This window comes from Fistularia commersonii, chromosome 34, assembly GCF_037954325.1.
Source record: "Fistularia commersonii isolate RoL2024-O1a breed Wild chromosome 34, RoL_Fcom_v1.0, whole genome shotgun sequence".
NCBI lineage: Eukaryota > Metazoa > Chordata > Actinopteri > Syngnathiformes > Fistulariidae > Fistularia > Fistularia commersonii.
The window spans coordinates 10,715,970-10,734,122 of NC_141317.1; the positions used below are offsets into that span (position 1 = coordinate 10,715,970).

Below are 18,153 nucleotides of genomic sequence, written 5' to 3' on the forward strand. Positions count from 1 at the left end.
GCTTTCATTTCTCTTTATTTGACAGAAACTTTCCACACAGACAGACATGTAGAAAAAAAAAAAAACTTCAGGTCAGGTCACTGGTAGGGTCAAGGGTCATTTCAAGGCACTAGTTATCACATGACTTCAGGAGGTCAGAGGTCAGCGAGCTACAGACTGAAGTACCGCCATCAGCCGGCGGGGAAAGGTCGTCGGACCCTCGTCTTCTGAAGCCCATTCCTTCTTTTTCCGGTCAGTTTTTTGGTCAGATTCCATGGCTGGGGCTTTCAGGACGTTTTCAGCATTTTCGAGATTTGAGAGTCTTTATGAGTTGGACTTTGAAATGAACCCTCAGCCTGACAAGCAGCTCAACGCAGCCACCTCCTCGCTCCACGCTGACACTTTACAGGTCATTCCCTGCTTGTTCTTGATTTCCGCCAACACATTGGCTGTTTTCAGTCTATTTCTTCAAAGATATTTATCATTTCAAAAGTTCTTCTTCCAAACTCCTATTTGTTCTCCCAGCTGTGTCCTGAAGAGGCTTCACTTCTGATCCAATAGGTCAGGTGACCACCTCCACCTGCTGGAGGATTCTCCTGTTGACTTGGTTTGGATTTGTATGAATTCATTATTGGAACATATTTTCATTAAGTTCTCACACATATCCCAGTAGGTGCAGGTTTGGTTTGTCTTCTGGGATTATTCAGATGTTCTTCCCTTTACCATTCCAGACACTGTTGACTGGATCGACCAAAACTTGGAACTGTCATTTCCAGCTCCTCCCTTAGGACACTTCCATTTTCACAATATTCGTCTTGTTAGGAGACAAATCTCTCTCCTCTTCTCTCTCCTGTTCATTTCATGATTTTCATTCGGACATGAAAATGAGTGACGATGAAATTGAAGATCATTAATTCGGACACGGACGTCGAGGCGTTGCTTATGGCGTACTGTGACACGTGAGCTTGAGGTCGGGTCTGAGCACGCATCTGATCAATCGTCAATAATCACAGGACTGATAAACAGTGGCAGGAAGAGTAACGTCGAAGTTGCCTCGGAGGACAAGGGCAGAAAAATGGGAAGGGTCGGCCAAGCCCGTGTGGTCCGACAGATCTGATCTGGCTTCTGAAGCTCCGCCCCTCCGAGTTTGACAAACTAAACAACAGGATCAAAAAGAAACAAAACAAAAACAGCAGAATCCAGTAAAACAGGGAGGCGGAGCAGCTTCAGTTGACAGGGGTCAGAGGTCAGCAGCTTATTGCATCACATCACATGTCTAAGTGAACGACGCAGCCGACGGGCGACATCATCGTGACGAGACGGTGAAACTAAACTTCATATAAACAGACCCGATCGATCGGCCAATCGATCGGGTCTGTGAAGGAATCGGGACGGTCTGGGCCAAAAAGTCCACATGGCACACGTGTGTGCGTGTGTGTGTGTGTGTGTGTGTGTGTGTGTGTGTGTGTGTGTATGTGTGTGTGTGTGCGCTCATGTGTGCTCATGTGTGCAGCCAGGCATGCTGCAGACACTGGGCGGCGGTGGCACGGCGGTCCGGCTGGAGCTCCAGCATGGTGAGCAGGAAGTCACTGAACTGAGCCGCCTGGTCCAGTGGCCACTCGTACTTCTCCAGGAGAACCTCGAACAAACCCCACGGCTTCAGGTTGGAGATGTGCCGCAGCTCGCCTGGGGGGTCACATGACAGTCAGAAACCTTGTTGAACTGCTGTGTAATTAAAAGGAAAAGTACAACATCAAGAACATCAACGCTGCTGAGCCAAGACGCGTCAGCTCTTACCTCTCCTGTTGAAGTACTCCCTGGAGTACCTGCCGGACAAGGCGAAGGGCAAAGGGATCGGACCCAGCAGCTCCATGATGTGAGCGATGTGATCTGAACACACAACCGGGGTTACCATGACAACTGCAGTGATGCTCTTGCAGCCGCAGCACGACGGCGTGTGTGAGAGTCGTACCTTCATCTCTAGTATAATCCTCTCCTGAGTGAGGTTCAAACAGGTAGTCGCCTGTCGCCAGTTCAAACGCCTGCAAGGATCAATCAGTCAATCGATCAAACAGAGAGTGTGTGTGCGCAAGTGTGTATGTATGTGTGTACCATGCAGGCGGTGCTCCAGATGTCAGCAGGGGGTCCGTATTCCGCTCCGATCAGGACCTCCAGAGCTCGATACTGTCGGGTCTGGATGTCTTCGGTGAAATGTTTGTGCTGATGAGAGAGACGGACCCAAGATTGGTCGGGTGGCAATCGGGCCAGGAAGAGGAGGAGGAAGGAGAAGGTCTCACCACCCAGCAGGCGTTCCCCAGGTCTGCGATCTTCACCCTCAGCTTGTCTGCATTCCGAGGGTCCAGAGGACTGAGGACGAAGTCTGAGGCACTGAACCCTGACGGACACGCAGTTAGCTTAGCATCAGCATCGTGTCGACAGCATGACGACATCGTCAAATGTTTTCTGTGCAAAGTGTCGCTCAAACTTGAGACAAAGTTCAAACATCGACAATATTTGAGTAAACGCATTGCTGCAACGGTGTGATGTCACTTCCTGTTTGACCCTTCTGGAATTTTACTTTAGCCGTTTCAAGCATTATGCACACACGCGCACGCACGCACACACACACACGCGCACACACACACACACACACACACCTTCTCGTCCACTGGAGTATCCTGAGTGTGTGGACAGGGCCGACTCTGACGTGGCGGAGACCACGGAGCTGGAGAAGCCCGACAGGCCGGAGGCGGGGCTGGAGAAGCGTCCCGGGGCGTGGCCGTTACAGCGCTCGTCCAACCAGGACGAGGACGAGTCCGGACTGGTCTTGCTGTTGGAGGTGCAGCAGGAAGCGTTTCCGTTGAGGCCCAGAGAACCTGGAGACACAGACGGCGGCACCACTTAGAGCCGGTAAGATAAGATAAACTTTATTGATGCCCATTGGGGAAACTCCTTCCTAGGAGATACCACCTGTCAAACAATGTCATCTTTCACACAGTCCAGACGTTTTAGGGTCAATCATCTAGTTCTTCTAATGAACGTCCAGATTTTGCCAGTCAGACACTCTGACTGGGATTTTTTTGTTTATTTGAAGGTAATCAAATCTGGTAGTTGTGTGTGTGTGTGTGTGTGTGAGTGTACACACTCACAGTTACTGTCGGTGTCTTCAGGTTGCTGTGCACCATCTTCCTCCTCCATCCTCTGATGAGACAGCAGTAATAAGTGCCTGAGCATCCATGGAAGTACTGCAGTTCTATCACAGTATCTCATCCAACTGTGGTAGTTATTCTGCAGTATCACGTTACCTGGATGTCCACCAGTCTCTCCTCCAGCAGCTTCTGCTGCCGCTTGGCTTTTCTCTTCAGCTTCTTCTTCTTGTTCTTGGACATTTTACCTCCCTATACACATGCACACAGACAGGAAGTGGCGAGAGGTCAGTCAGCTTCCCCACATCTGAGGCGTAACACACACAAGCATCCGTGTCCCCCTGAGGCAGCATGCAGTGATCCAGGCGGACCATGTTCGGTCTCCAAGCCCTTCACGTCGAGAGGATCTCTGATGAAGACCCTCACATCCAGACTGTCTCCTAAACTCTGCTGCTGTTTGCTTGCTCAGGACTTTATTTACCAAAGAAATAAAGAGGACAGTTTTACAAAGAAAGTGTCAGGAAACTACATAGAAATGTCTTGAAATGACACTAAGAACCCCAAAATAGGAGGTACATCGTTTGAGAAAGACGGGGTGGAGGTTTCTGAAGCTAAAGGCCCAGAGTCTGGAGGACAGGCAGGGAGAATAAAGCTGCCACCGCACCTCAACTATCCAGAGGCAGAGCGGCGGCAGGATTCTGGAGGACCTGAAGGTCAGAGGCCACTGACCTCCATCAGCATTTTGTGTCAGTGTGTGATCACTAAATCTACAGCACTACCAAACACTCAGGCAGCCAGACACACACCTCAGATGCACGCGCAAAAACGCGCACCCACACACACACGTACACACACTTCCTGCCCAGACTGATGATGACATCCAACCAATGATGACGTCACAGACTGAGACCAACTCTATCCAATCAGCCTGCAATGCTTCACACCTGAGGCACAGTCACCAATCAGAGCGCAGAGAGAGCCTTACCTGCAGGTCCCTGGGGGCCGTGCTAACTAGAGAGGGAGACAGGGAGAGGGAGAGACAGAAAGGCAGGAAGTGAGAAACAGGAAGCAGAAAGGAAGTAGAAACCAGCAGGAAAATAAAAGTTGTTTCACACCAAACACACAGAGTTTGTTTGGACGCCCAGTCGCGGCGGTCTGAGCCGGAGCCGTTCCCCTCCACCAATGAAAGCCTCCGTTTACCTGTGACATCATCGCCTCGGCTTCACCCGCCTCATATAGACCAGCGGCCGGGGCCGAGGGCAGTCACTGAGCTAGCAACAATTAGCACCGGCAGCTGAGAACAAGCAGCTAGTGAATGAACCCTGAGGAGCTGATGGAGATGTAGAGCGAGTGAATGAACCCTGAGGAGCTGATGGAGATGTAGAGTGAGAGAGTGAACCATGAGGAGCTGATGGAGATGTAGAGCGAGTGAATGAACCCTGAGGAGCTGATAGAGATGTAGAGCAAGTGGATGAACCCTGAGGAGCTGATGGAGATGTAGAGAGAGTGAATGAGAGTCAGGAGCCCATTTCTGAAGATTAGCAAAGACTGCCTACAGATCAGAGGTCCAAGCTTCTGAATTGTCCCATAATTAACTGAACGTTAGGAAGGACAACCTAAAGTGGTGTTACATTCAAGTGTCACAGCACAGCAGGACGAAGGAGCATCCAGTTTGTGCTGGTTTAAAACAGAAGGACAGATAGACTGTTGGTGACCCGTTTGTGTTCAACGGACCACAACTCCGTCCTTTTCATCCTTCCCCTGTCCAACAGTTTCTGGACCCAATCATCAGGGCAGAGTCCTCATCTGGTCCCTGCTGCACCGGACCAGACCCCCCCTGTCAGTAGCTGGTCACCTGACCTCACAGCTGGAGGTCAGGTCCAGCACCTGGCTCTAAATCATCCACAGCTCCAACGCCACGCTGCCAAAAGGTGAGGTGCTGAAAACGGGGCGAGGAGTGACAGAAAAGGACCGGAGAACCGGCCAGCAGTTCCAGGGAGAAGAAGAAGACCTGATGTTCAATGTGCAGCGTCTGACCTGACGAGCCCGAGGGGGGCGGAGCTCCGGCCCGCTGCCACACCGTGGCCTCCGCTGCCAGCCGGCGGATGTAGACCTCGTCCACGTCCAGCAGGATGTTCTCCGGCTTGATGTCCGTGTGGATTATCTTACATTTGGTGTGAAGGTAGTCCAGACCCTGCAGCACCTGGACACACACATCTAGCATCACTGGCTGTACTGTGTATGTGTGTGTGTGTGTGTGTGTGTGTGTGTGTGTGAGAGAGAGTGTGAAAGAGATACCTGTCTGATGATGGTCTTCACACAGACCAATGGAAGCCCCATGTAGTTTGACTTGATGATCCACTTCAACAGCTGGTGACCTAAAACCTCCAGAACCATGCAGACATCTGAGACAGGCTGAGGAACTGACCGAGACAAACGGCTGGACAGACAGACAGAAGATCTGACCAAGAGACAAACGGCTGGACAACCAGAGGAGGAGATAGACAGGTGCTACGAAGGATACGGACTCCGTTGACGCCAGAGATCTTGAAGTCGTCTATCAGTTGGACAACGGTTTCTCTGTAGGGGTCAGAGGGGTCACTGTCCCTCACCTGGACACACACACACACACACACACACACACAGGCGTCAGGCTATGTGTGTGCTCCACCTGAGACCGCAGGTGTTTGACACTCTAGACACTCACACATCTCAGCAGTTTGATCTCGTCCAGTGCCGTCTCGGTGTAGTGAGGAGCGCTCTTCACCACCTTCAGGGCTACAAAACGCTTCTTCCTAAACACACAGACACACACTCAGGAGAACAGATCACACTGTGCGTGTGTGTGCGTTTGTGTGAGAGAGTGTGTGTCTTACTGAAGGTCCCAGCAGAGCCACACAGTAGAAAAATGTCCCCAGCCGAGTTTCCGGACCACGTGGTACCTCCCGTTGAAGAGGTCACCGATCTTCACCGGGTAGTAGCCACCTGTAGAAGACCCCCGTGGCGTGAGGAACCAGGACCGGACCAGAGGAACACCGGGCCGCCGGAGGACCGGGAACGGGCGGACTATCCGGAGCCGGCGGGTCGGACTCACCTTTGCAGTAATCGGAGGGGTCCTCCTGCTCCTCGTCGTCGGAGCCCAGCAGCTGGGCGGGGGGGAGGGTCACCTCCGGAGGGGGCGGGCTCAGGGTCGGCGGGGGAGTCGGCGCCAGAGCGGGGGCCGACGACATCACGGTGGGCGGGGCCAGAGAGTCCAGGGAGCAGAGGAAGGAGGAGGCGGAGGACGAGCACAGCGGGGCGTACAAGTGGGAGGAAACGCTGGAGGTGAAGGTCACCGAGGTGAGCAGGAAGGGGTCGGGGTGGGAGGGGCTGGGGGGCGGGGACAGGGACGCCTCCGCCGGGCACTGCTCGGGGACGGGGGGGCCGCCGGGCGACGGAGGCGGCGACGCCGAGGAATTGTGGGGGACGTTTTGAAATGTTAAGCCAGGCAGCGAGAAAGAATTGTGGGTGATCTTCTGGTAAGCGGGAGAGGGTGATTGGCCGGGGCTGTGGGCGGGGTCTTCGGCGGCGGCAGGTGATTGGCAGGTCACCGGGGGGACGACCAGAGGGGGGAGCGGGTCGCTTCGGGAAACATCTTCAAGAGAATCCAAAGTGGTGGTAGGAGCGTGATCTAAATCTAGAGGGGGGGAGCTGGCGTGAGGGGGGTCATGGAGGGTGAGGGTGTCAGTGGACCTGGACAGGGGGGCGGGGGGTTCCCCTCCAGGATCAGCCGCGACCTCGCACCCGTCATCGGAAGCGGCCGGTGAATTTCCAGGCGGTGAGCTACTCCGAGGGGGAGAGGCGGGGGGGGGACTCGGGGGCTCGGGGGGGGGCAGGCTGCTGTCGCAAACGTCATCGGAGCTGAAAAGGGGCAAAAGTTCAAATGAGAAGCAGAAGGTCAGAGGCTGACGGACGTTAAACACCTCCTGGGTGAGTCATGTGTCTCAGGTGTGGAAACCACCTGTCCACCACCTCCTCACGGAAACAACTGATTTCAGGTCAGTTCAACAATCCCCCGATCATTAGAATTTAGGGAACGATAACAATGTCGGGGGACATTACGTTTTATTTTTAATTAAATCCACCTGATGATTCAGGAAAAATCAATTATACATCATCGTCATATATTGAAATATTAAAAGTGTCTTCTATTTCCAAAGAAGCCCGTCAGTAAGGTGCCAGAGAGTCTTCTGGTGTTCCAGCTCTCAGCTTCAAGCAGTCAATATGGGGATCAATCGATCAGCTTCAGTATTGATTAAAGGTCCCAGAGGAGCCTGCTGCTCCCTCTGCTGGACCCCATTTGTAACTGCACCTCAGTTCAGAACCGATCATCTTGATCCTGCAAAACAAACCAAAGGAACACCAGGGATCCAACCAGCGACATCCAGATGATGTCACTGCGACCATGTTGATACTGCAGTAAAGTCAACACACACAAACACACACACACACACACAAACACTCAGTCTATTTTTGTGCAGCTCAGACGACTTCAACAATGCCTGACTCACTCAGAGCAGCTCTGTGTGTGTGTGTGTGTGTGTGTGTGTGTGTGTGTGTGTGTGTGTGTGTGTGTGTGTGTTGTGGGATCATGATTCCGATCCTATTTCTGGACGTGAGTTGCTTTGGGTTTAACGGCGAACGCTGTCCATGGGAAACAATCAGCCATGAATTAGAAGCAGGGCAATTATCAGCCTAGGCTAGCATTAAACATGATCCCCCAGACTGTCTGCAGGTGAGGTGGACAAACTATGGAGACACCTGCTAGCTCAAAGTCTGCTGGCTGAGAGGGAAGGTCATAATGACACAGCAAAGAATGGTGTTCATCATGAATCAGAGGGAACATCATGTCAACACCTGCAAAGGAGGACCAGAGTAGAGGAACCTTTACTCCAAAAGATGACAGAAAGTTAGCCAGAAACCGAGTTGAGGATCTCCAGGCCGTTCAGAGAAGAGAAGGACTTTCAGCACCCCTCTTCCAACATCTCCTTCATGAAGTTTAGGCCTTTTCTATGTCTTATCAGTAACAAATTATTTCTTGCTCATTTCAACAAATAATCCTGCAGACCTTTCACTGATTTTCAACCGTCCTACTTTTCGGAAAATTCCTAGTAAGTAATGAATACGGTAATTCAAAAACAATAATCTCAGATGTTTTGAATCATATTTTAGTAATATTATATTACCAGATGATGCATTCTAGTCTTTCAGATAATCAGTTGGTTTTCTTTTCCAATAAACACATGTCAGATTGACAGACCAACAGACCTGAGACTCCACATCAGCTTGTCTTCTGTCTTTGTCACAACAGCAATAACAAAGAAAATTCAAATACAAATCCTGAAACACAGAGTTTATACCCTCAAATGTACTCCGAGACAGGATGGAGTTTCAAAACTTGAAGCCAAGCTTTAGTTTGTCAGCTCTGATCAAATGAATCCATCCAGTCACTGGTCGCACTCAGCCCCCAAGCCCCCCGGGAAAAAAATATAAACGATGAAATGAATGAATGTATGCATTAATATGGTTCTGAGACGGCTACTTGGTTGAGTGGTCACTTCTGACTTCCGACTACTGGTACTTTGAATCTTCGGTGACTGAATAGCACTTTATGGAAGTCGCTTTGGATAAAAGCGTCTGCCAAATGACTGTAAGGTAAAATGTAATGTATTCGCTCAACAACCTTCATGTGACAGGAAACAGAAGCTCTTTCTTCACTTGAAGATGTTTCAAGTGAAGAAATTCAAGTCCAGTTGCCAAGACAAGAAGATTTCGACAAAAATTCACCATGACCTGTGTGACTGAGAACAAGATCTTAATTACTGGTCACAAATCCTCCCAAAATTGGAAAGGAAATTAATCTGAAAGGAAACTCAAGGTAGTTCCAGTTCCAAGCTGGAACTGACACTCATGCCTATATTTAGCTTTGGTGACTGCACGTGTGTGTGTGTGTGTGTGTGTGTGTGTGCGTGCATGTCTTACTGGCTCTCCTGTGTTCGGACTCTCCGGTGCTTCTTCCCTCTCCTCCGGTTCTTCTTGCCGGCGGAGGTGGGGGTTCCGGTTCCAGCGCCAACAGCTGCAGAGACAAGGAGAGGGAGGAATTGAATCCAAAGCCAGGGGGTTGGGTCGGGGGGCAGGTAAATGTAAGCATATATTACAGTTGAAACAAACAAAACGAGCTGTTATAGAAGCATATAAAATAGTCGGTGTTAACATGTGATTGTATCTGAAGTGGAGACCATGAAAACACTGAGACTGCTCACTGATATCAGGATCCACTGCATCAATCCAAAGTGCATGTAGAAGTTGGAGCGTTTAGACTTCGGATTGTCAAAGTGTGTGAAAGCTGTGTGTGAACGAGGAGCCAGTGTCACTTTCACACCGAACTGCACCCAGAAAAGGTGCCATTTAACAAATTGACAAAAAAACTGAAGCGCGTCCTCAGTTCTGAAGAAATAATCCAGGAATTAATTCGGAGAACAATCAGCCTGCCTGAGAATGACATGTTTGCTTTGCAAAAAGAAGCTAATAAAACACTGGAGCTCGTTAAGTGCGTGATATAAATAGCGCGGCTTGCAGAAGCCGACCTGCATCACAACAACACTGCACACGCCGCCGCGGCTTCAGCCTGGACCCGGAGCTCAACTTTGCGTCAAATCAAACGCAAACTTGCGCCGATAGATCCGGACACTTTAGAGCTCTGAGCAGCCGTCCAACGTCGGAGCGGTTTCGGCAAGAAAAAGGCCAAGAGTGCCAACATTCGCAATTTGACCCATTTTCCAAGCGGAGTCCGGCGGGTTGCGGCGTGCGCGTGACAGCGGTCACAGCCTGGCACCGTTAGCCGAGCTAGCCTAGCTTAGCGCGTTAACTTCGCCGGAGCGGAATGAGACGCCCGAACCGAGCCGGACCGCACCGGCCGCGGTCCCGGCGGCACCGGGCCGGGGTCCCCGGGGACTTTACCTATCAACATCGTGGCTCCGAGTCCTCCAGGCGCGCCGGTGCGGAGCGGTGTCTACCGGCCGGACCGTCGGTGCCCCGCCAGCTAGCCTCGTAGCCCCCCGTTAGCAGGTGGACCTTCCCCGGACAGGGGCGTCCGGCGGGGACGGTCTGCGCCCGAGGCAGGTGGGAGGGAGTCGGCTAGCCCGTTAGCCCCGTCTCACAACAGCTGAAGGCGAGCCGTCCCTTCACCCCGTTAGCTCCCCTCTCGTCCCGCGGCGGATGGAAGGGGAGCGGCGGCTCCCGGGTCCGGTCCGGTCCGATCCGGTCCGGTCCGGTCCGGCGTGTCCTGGGTCAGTAGCGGGTCCACGCGCGCGGCTGCCGTGCGTGCCCCCTCGCGCTGTAGGTCCGCCCGTTCATGGTCCCGACAGCTGCTCGCGCTGACACCGGACACCGGGCTCCGCGCATGCGCAGTAACGGTGGACGGCCACGCTGCGTGGAGAACACCGAGTTTATTTAGAACACTTTTTTTATTTATCTTTTTTTTTTCTTACGCCGTTCATCTATTATTTTTTTCGATGAACTTAATCCGGATTTTTTTTTTCTCGTTGATAAAATAAACTAATGAAGTCAGAAATATTTTTTTCATTTTTAAAAGATCGATGTTTACAAATGATCCCCGGTTTTCACACATTTGACAGCAAACTATAATGTGTTTAAAATAAATCACTAAAATCACACTGTTATGTTATGTGTCCAGTTATGTGGAATGATCCACGCTTTACACAAATTCTATTTTTAACCCACACTTGTATTGGGTTATTCTCAGTATATTGTGCTTTAAATCGTAAATGAATATATTAAAAAGCGACACCGGAACTCCTTGTTTTATCACGAACAACACAAACTCATGAAGAAACGTCGATGCTTTTAGTTTTTCCCATTTCGTGTGATTCCTGGGAACATTAGCATGTAATACTATTGTGGTCCAGAGGGGGGCGGAGTTCTCCCTGAGGTCCGTTTACAGAGAACGTTTAAAGTTACAAATAATGATAATAATAATGATGATAAATTTTTTGGGAAGGCGCCTTTCTTGACACTCAAGGAAACCGTCTCGCTGTGCGCATACAGAGACATATGTTAGCAATTGGGCTACTGTTCACTCACTGGGACCTAAAGTGTCAAATATTTCAGTAAGAGTCCCTGTTGCTTTTATTACCAAACATTTTTAGTAAAATTAAAAAGTATTATTTCATTTTATAGCATTTAATTCTTTTAATAAATAATTTAATTAGCAAGTAATTCAATTAAAATGTTGGCACCGTGAAAGAATTACAGCAGGGACAGGTTTTCAAACGGATCGTCCCTATTTTACAAAACTTTAAAGAATAAATCCATCGAATCGAGTGGATGCGAATGATGGTAACAAAGGGAGAAATAAGTTTTAGAGAATAGATGGTCATCTGTGTCCGGAATCTTACTGTGCTTGAACGTGAATGAACATATAATCAGACCGCTCACCACATCAGACACTGTGAAATGGTAAAATTATAACTTTATTTTTACATGGTACAAATTGTGCTCGGCCTCACGCCTTTCCACAATAAAAGCACATTTCCATGGGAGACTGACTTGTCCTCATCTTCATCGTCCTTATTTACAGGCACATTTACACGACAAACTGTACAAAACCTGCTGAGCTTCATCCCACAAACCCTTTAGACTCTTTATTCCCTTGTAGAAAAAAAAAACAAAACGTCGGTAACAAACGGAGCCGAGACCCGTCCGATCTCATCGCGTCAGGAGATTAAAAAACTGTACAGAGAACAGGGGGGTAAGAGGCTGACCCTCCCCTTCCATACAAAAGCTAATGTGGAGTTAAAGAGCACCGTCATCGTCATGCAGAATCTAACAACTACGAGCCGAACACAAAACACACGCAAGGCGACACTTTGCACAGCCATAATATCAGAGGAAGAAGAAGAGGAAAAGGAAGAGGAGGAAGGAGGCCGCGGCGCTCGGCAGCAGGTTGACCTTTGACCCCCCCCGAAGCCTGGAGCCCATCTCAGCTTATATATCTCTGTTAAAGTCCAGACGTTTTTTTGTTTGTCTTTTGCTCTGAATTTCCAGTGATTCGTTGCCGATGCTGGGGCGGGGCTTGTTTACAGTGGGGGGGTCCTGCTCCGACGTCTGCAGCCTGATAATATTTACAGCAAAACTCAAACACTGACATTAGATTCACACTGTCAACGACTTCAGCCGCCGTTTCTATGACTGTTATTGCTTCTCCTCTGGTCTCAGCATCAGGATACACAGGTTGGAAAGACAGGCATCTTCAGATTCAAAAAACAAACTTAGAAATCAGCTTCAAGGTGGAAAGTTGCGGGATGTTTGAAGAAAGAGGAAGAGACGCATCAAAACATCCAGACGTGAAGAGACAGACGTGCTGCAGACATTCTCCTCCACAACAATGGTAGCTAGCTTACACGACAACCTAGCTGTTTGTTTGAGAAATGCTAGCTTTCTTTAGTTGGTTAACGGCTAGTCTTGGGCGACACCCGCACATGTTATCACACTATAGGTTTTCTGACCGGGTCCTTGATTTTTGGCGAAACAGGTAGCCGCCAGCTAGCTCGCTCGTTGAAGCGGTTTCACGGCGAGAGCGACTCTCGTACTGCACATCGTGGCATCCTAAGCATGCTCGCGCTACACGATGAGCCCAAGTTCTTCCAAAGGCCATTAATCGATGAGAATTTCCGCCTGCGGAAAAGACTCATGAGAGCCGATCAGATCCTTCCTGTCCGGCTGACACCTCCAAGAGTTCCAAGTTGGAAGAGGAACGACCTCCCACAAGTCGGTGCTCAGAAGATGAATCAGCGGTTCGCCCCTCTCCTGCGTTTCTGACGCTACCATGCGCCGACGTCGAGATCCGTTGTGCTGTTAGTATCTGGGTTTGCTTGCTAACCTACTAATGATGTGAGATAAGCATCTTATTTTCCATGACTCCATCGGTTCAGTCCAAAAACTGTCCCACCAACACCATGACAACAAGCTCCACAGCCGAGAGCCGCAGTAGCGTACATGTGCGGCCGGAGTCCACTCGTTAGCATTCACAGATCCGGGCTGATTACGAGCTACAACATCAGCTTTGTGGCGTGCCAAGCGTTGCATTTTCGACATTAGCGTCAGAGACGCCGACCACCTTTGTCTCCTAGGAGACGGGTGACGCGTTCTCTGTTGATTCCTATCCCGGATTGTCGGGAGCCAAATGTTGACGTGAGTTTTATTGTCCCGCGACGGGAAGTGTCATCTGATGACACCAAGCTGCGAGCGCCAAGGCACAGCTGGGATAAATAAATAGGGCTTAAGTATGTACACACAATAAGTTAGTCACCACACACACACACACACACACACACACTCACACACACACAGACTTCCGATTGTTCTCGTCTTCGATTAGCTCTTTGTTCTCCAGCAGGTCGGACTTCAATGTTTTGCCCGACCCCAGCTGGAGACCTCGGGTCTTCAGACGTTCGGTCCACGAAACCAGGTTTCACGCGGCATCGGCGGCCGGTGACCCCGAGTCCGTGAGCGAGGACCTCCGTTTGGCTCGGACGTAGCCAAACTCATCCCGTGAGGCTCCTTCCATCCACATTTTAAGCATTTTCAAGAAAGACCTTGACCCCCCGAGTCCTTGCGGGAGAAAGGACCCGAACATGGTCAGGAGATCATCGACGAGCCCGCCGTCTCTTGCTGGTTTTGGAGTTTTAAATATGCCGAGGACTTGAAAAGAAGTTGATGAAGATGCTCCTCCGGACGTTCCTGAGGAGCCGCCGTGGAGGCCGAACCCCCCGCCGTCTCTGACGTTTAAGAGTCAATAACACAGAAAAGAGATCGGCGAGATTCACGAAACAACGGGCTCTGCAACGGTTTCCGTGGTAGCAGGCTTCTATAGGCACCCCCCTTTCCGAAAGGAAAAAAAACAAGAGCCGAGGCGTCCGGTGGGGTCGGAGGTCAGAGGCGTCCGAGCGCTGGAATCACACCCGTTCAAAAATCCCTGATTCTCTTATTGCCTTTGCTGGAATCTGCTGGTCTCGGTTAGAAAAACTGGTAATTAGAAAACAGCCGGCAGATCAATAATCGATGCAAGCGATCGCTAGAAACATTTACATTTGTGCTTCTGTGCCGGGCGGACGGCAGGGAACTCAGGGAAACGTAGTGCAAGTGGGTCCGGGTCCGGGTCCGGGTCCGGGTCCGGGTCCGGGTCCGGGTCCGGTTCCGGGTCCGCTCCGACGACCAATCATTGTGCCCGTTTCTAACCGCAGCCGGCGCCGGCCCCGCCCACCCCCTTGTCACCATGGTGACCCTACAAAGCCGGAGAGGCTTCCGCAAGCGACAGCGAGAGGAGGCGGAGCCTGACCCGCCTGGCGGGAGACGGCGACTCAGCTGCCTCTCCCGATCAATACTTCCTGATCGATCGATCTGGGAGTGGCTGAATGTCCCGACAGAGTCTAAACAACTGGGATCTCCTGAGTCTGTATATAAAAACCTCATTACACACACACACACACACACACACACACACACACGCACAAAAACGCACTCAAGCGCGCATACAGCAGGAAGACACGGTGTTACAGAAGTCTTTTCAGAGCATCTCCACCACAGGGGTCAAGGGTCATCAAAGGTCAGTGACCTTGTTCTCCACCAGGGCGGCGACCTGTTGCAGCCGATAGGCCAGCTGCATCTTCTGACCTGAGCTGTCCTCCTCCAGGGACATGATGATCTGAGGAGCAGAGAGAGGGGGGTGGACCTCTTGCATCACTGTGTGTGTGTGTGTGTGTGTGTGTGTGCGTGTGTGTGTGTGTGTGTGTGTGTGAGTGTGTGTGTGTGTTACCTGGTCATAATACTTGTTGATGTACTTGTAGAGTTCATGAAGAGCCACGAGGTTATTCATCTCGGAGGCGAAGCTCTGCGGGAGGAGAGAAGGTGAGATGGTTGGCTGGTGGTGGTGACCTGGAGGGTCAAAGGTCAAAGGAGCTCTACTGACCCCCGACAGCTCGGTCAGAGTGGAGTTCATCTCCTGGTAACAACCTGAAGCGGCACTGTGGATGTCACTGTAATACCTGTCCACACACACACACACACACACACACACACAGATGAATGCGTGGTCATCCTGGACCGTTCAGATTCGTATTTCCACCAGACTGGGTTCCCACGGTCCCGACGCCGGGCCTGGGTTTCCATGGTAACCCGGACAGGCTCACCTCTCCACCAGCTGCTTGTAGCGGGGGATCTCCCTGGCGTACAGCAGCTTGTTGACAGGAGAGTCCTGATTGGGCAGAAAGACAAGGGTGAGGTCACATGACCGACGCGGAGGTGGCGGTCGGGACCGCGGCGCCGGCCGGGTCGTACCCGTCCCACTTTGTGCTCCGACGTGGTGCAGGAATCTATGAAGGTCTGAGCGATGACGGACAGGACGGCGTCGATGCTGTCGGTCACCTGGACGTCCAGAACGAACTGAGGGTTCTTCAGGATGTTCACCCAGAACCTGAGCGGGAGGCTGGAGACGCACCGACGCACGGGTCAGACGGACGCACGCGTCGCCCGGCGGTCGGACCGGCGCCGTCTCACCTGTTGGTCTTCCAGATGTGGACGGTCTCCGGGTCGTCGATGCCGTGTTTCTCCGCCATGTCGTCCAGGAAGTCGAAGAAAAATCTGACGGCGATCGGCGGAGGACGCTTGGTGCTGAGGATCGACACGAAGACGTCGTCCACGAACTTCTGCAGCGTCCCCTGCAGAGAGGGAGACAGGCAGAGGTGTGTGTGTGTGTGTTACCTTCATGGACAGCAGTCTGGTCAGGTAGATCTCGTGTGTGTGTGTGTGTGTGTGTATGTGTGTGTGTGTGTGTGTGTGTGTGTGTGTGTATGTGTTACCTTCATGGACAGCAGGTAGATCTCATATGTGTGTGTGTGTGTGCGTGTGCGTGTGTGTGTGTGTGTGTGTCTGTGTGTGTTTGTGTGTGTGTGTGTGTGTGTGTGTGTGTGTGTGTGTGTTACCTTCATGGACAGCAGTCTGGTCAGGTAGATCTCGTATGTGTGTGTGTGTGTGTGTGTGTGTGTGTGTGTGTGTGTGTGTGTGTGTGTGTGTGTTACCTTCATGGACAGCAGTCTGGTCAGGTAGATCTCGTATGTGTGTGTGTGTGTGTGTGTGTGTGTGTGTGTTACCTTCATGGACAGCAGTCTGGTCAGGTAGATCTCGTATGTGTGTGTGTGTGTGTGTGTGTGTGTGTGTGTGTGTGTTACCTTCATGGACAGCAGTCTGGTCAGGTAGATCTCGTATGTGTGTGTGTGTGTGTGTGTGTGTGTGTGTGTGTGTGTGTGTGTGTGTGTGTGTGTGTTACCTTCATGGACAGCAGTCTGGTCAGGTAGATCTCGTATGTGTGTGTGTGTGTGTGTGTGTGTGTGTGTGTTACCTTCATGGACAGCAGTCTGGTCAGGTAGATCTCGTATGTGTGTGTGTGTGTGTGTGTGTGTGTGTGTGTGTGTGTGTTTGTGTGTGTGTGTGTGTGTGTGTGTGTGTGTTACCTTCATGGACAGCAGTCTGGTCAGGTAGATCTCAGGTATGGCCTTGGCCCTCTCCCTCTCCCTCATGCTGCTCTTCCTGTGCTTTGGGATCTCAGGATCTTCGCTGCTCTTCACCAGGTGCCACAGACGCAGACCCTCCTCCTCCTCGCCCTCCAACATTGGCGTTTCTACGGCAACAAACAGAGAGGCTCCACTTTAACTGCAAGGGAACTCGTTCCTGGGTTCTAAATGTTCTGTCTCTTTGGAGATGTTCTTGACTGTCTCCGGTCTAGATGTTCCTCTCGTTTGAAGCGTTCCTATGTTTCCTTCTTCCTGGGCTCTCGGGTCTCCAAATGGTCTCACTGGGTCTACAGGTCATGTCTGCCATGTTGTGGTGCTGCAAAGGAACCTTGGTTTCTGGTTCGCGATGTTTGTCACTGTGAGGTGTCACAATGTGTCATAGATGCTCCAGATGTGTTGCTTCTACAAGGTTCAAGGATGTTCTCTTACTCTCTCCGGTCTGGAACACCTGATTGACTCGGAGTCCACTCGAACCCTGAGAGCGCGGAATCAGAGCCACTGTAGCTCCATCTGGAACCTGGAGAACGAGGTGGGACGTGACAGCGGTCAGATAGCACAGGAGAAGCTGAGAAGAAGGAGGTGAGGGCCGAGGGCGGTCAGCGCTCCGCACCTTGTAGTGCTGAAGGGTGTTGATCCGCTTCCAGCGGCCCTGAACCACGGCAGTGACGTCATCATCTGACAGGGTCAGGTGACCCGCTTGACCTGAGCGCCACTCTGTCGGTCAAACATTGAACTCGGGTCAGCGAGGGCCGTCAATCAAAACACGGGTGAGTCAGGTGAGACGGACTCGTACCCAAGTCCAGGTTGTCCGCTGCCGGTCTCTGAGAGAACGGAGCTCCTCTGTAGACCTGGTCCAAGATCTTGTCCTTCACCTGCAGACGGAGACACTGACAGGTGAGGGACAGGAAGTGCGACACAGGTAAGGAAGCGTCAGACAGGTACCTGTGTGATGGTGTCCGTGTCCAGCACTTTGACTGGACAAGGCTGGACCTCCACGCCGTTCTTCACCAGGACCGTTAGAGTCTGGGAGACAGACGGGCGGACAGAGAGCGACGGGTTAACAGAGGGAAGGTGTTTGTGTCGCAGAAGGTTCTCTGAAGGACAGGGACCTTCTGTCCCCATCAACAAGGGGATGTGTTTGACCGACTTGTTGCTAACTCTTGGGAAGCCTCGGCACTGACGCCTCTATGCTGATGATACTGTGGTGTCTCCTAAGCGTTCGTGAGGTTACCACAGAGCAGTAGTCGATGTCCTCGCGCAGGAGGTGACTGTCATTCAGCGTCCGCTTGGCTTTTCCCGTCACGGCATCGACGGGACCTTTGTCCACCTGGTACTTTATGGCTCTGTAGAGCATGTAGAGAGGCTCGCCGGCCACTTCCTGTCCGGAGGACGGGCGGGGA

At 51.5% G+C, this 18,153-nt stretch overlaps 2 protein-coding genes across 2 annotated transcripts in view; both read right to left on the reverse strand.

Moving 5' to 3' along the window:
- Positions 1-10,265, reverse strand: srpk3 (SRSF protein kinase 3). The gene is made up of 17 exons (XM_086141563.1): positions 10,125-10,265; positions 9,147-9,240; positions 6,220-7,025; positions 6,002-6,110; positions 5,833-5,920; positions 5,650-5,737; positions 5,424-5,530; positions 5,163-5,328; positions 4,111-4,136; positions 3,285-3,377; positions 3,129-3,180; positions 2,637-2,855; positions 2,277-2,374; positions 2,092-2,199; positions 1,952-2,021; positions 1,777-1,869; positions 1-1,665 (listed from the first exon to the last, which is right to left on the reverse strand). The coding sequence occupies exons 1-17, from the start codon at positions 10,132-10,134 to the stop codon at positions 1,481-1,483; spliced, it is 2,412 nt and encodes an 803-aa protein (XP_085997689.1). The 5' UTR covers positions 10,135-10,265; the 3' UTR covers positions 1-1,480.
- Positions 10,266-11,638: 1,373 nt separating this feature from the next.
- plxnb3 (plexin B3) overlaps positions 11,639-18,153 on the reverse strand; it is a 40,971-nt gene continuing 34,456 nt past the window's right edge. The window contains 12 exon segments of the mRNA XM_086142108.1: positions 11,639-14,889; positions 15,001-15,075; positions 15,154-15,229; positions 15,374-15,438; positions 15,522-15,669; positions 15,741-15,901; positions 16,694-16,860; positions 17,183-17,270; positions 17,364-17,467; positions 17,547-17,625; positions 17,696-17,776; positions 17,985-18,131. Of these exon segments, the coding sequence (XP_085998234.1) occupies positions 14,785-14,889; positions 15,001-15,075; positions 15,154-15,229; positions 15,374-15,438; positions 15,522-15,669; positions 15,741-15,901; positions 16,694-16,860; positions 17,183-17,270; positions 17,364-17,467; positions 17,547-17,625; positions 17,696-17,776; positions 17,985-18,131 (1,296 nt within the window). The 3' untranslated portion in view covers positions 11,639-14,784.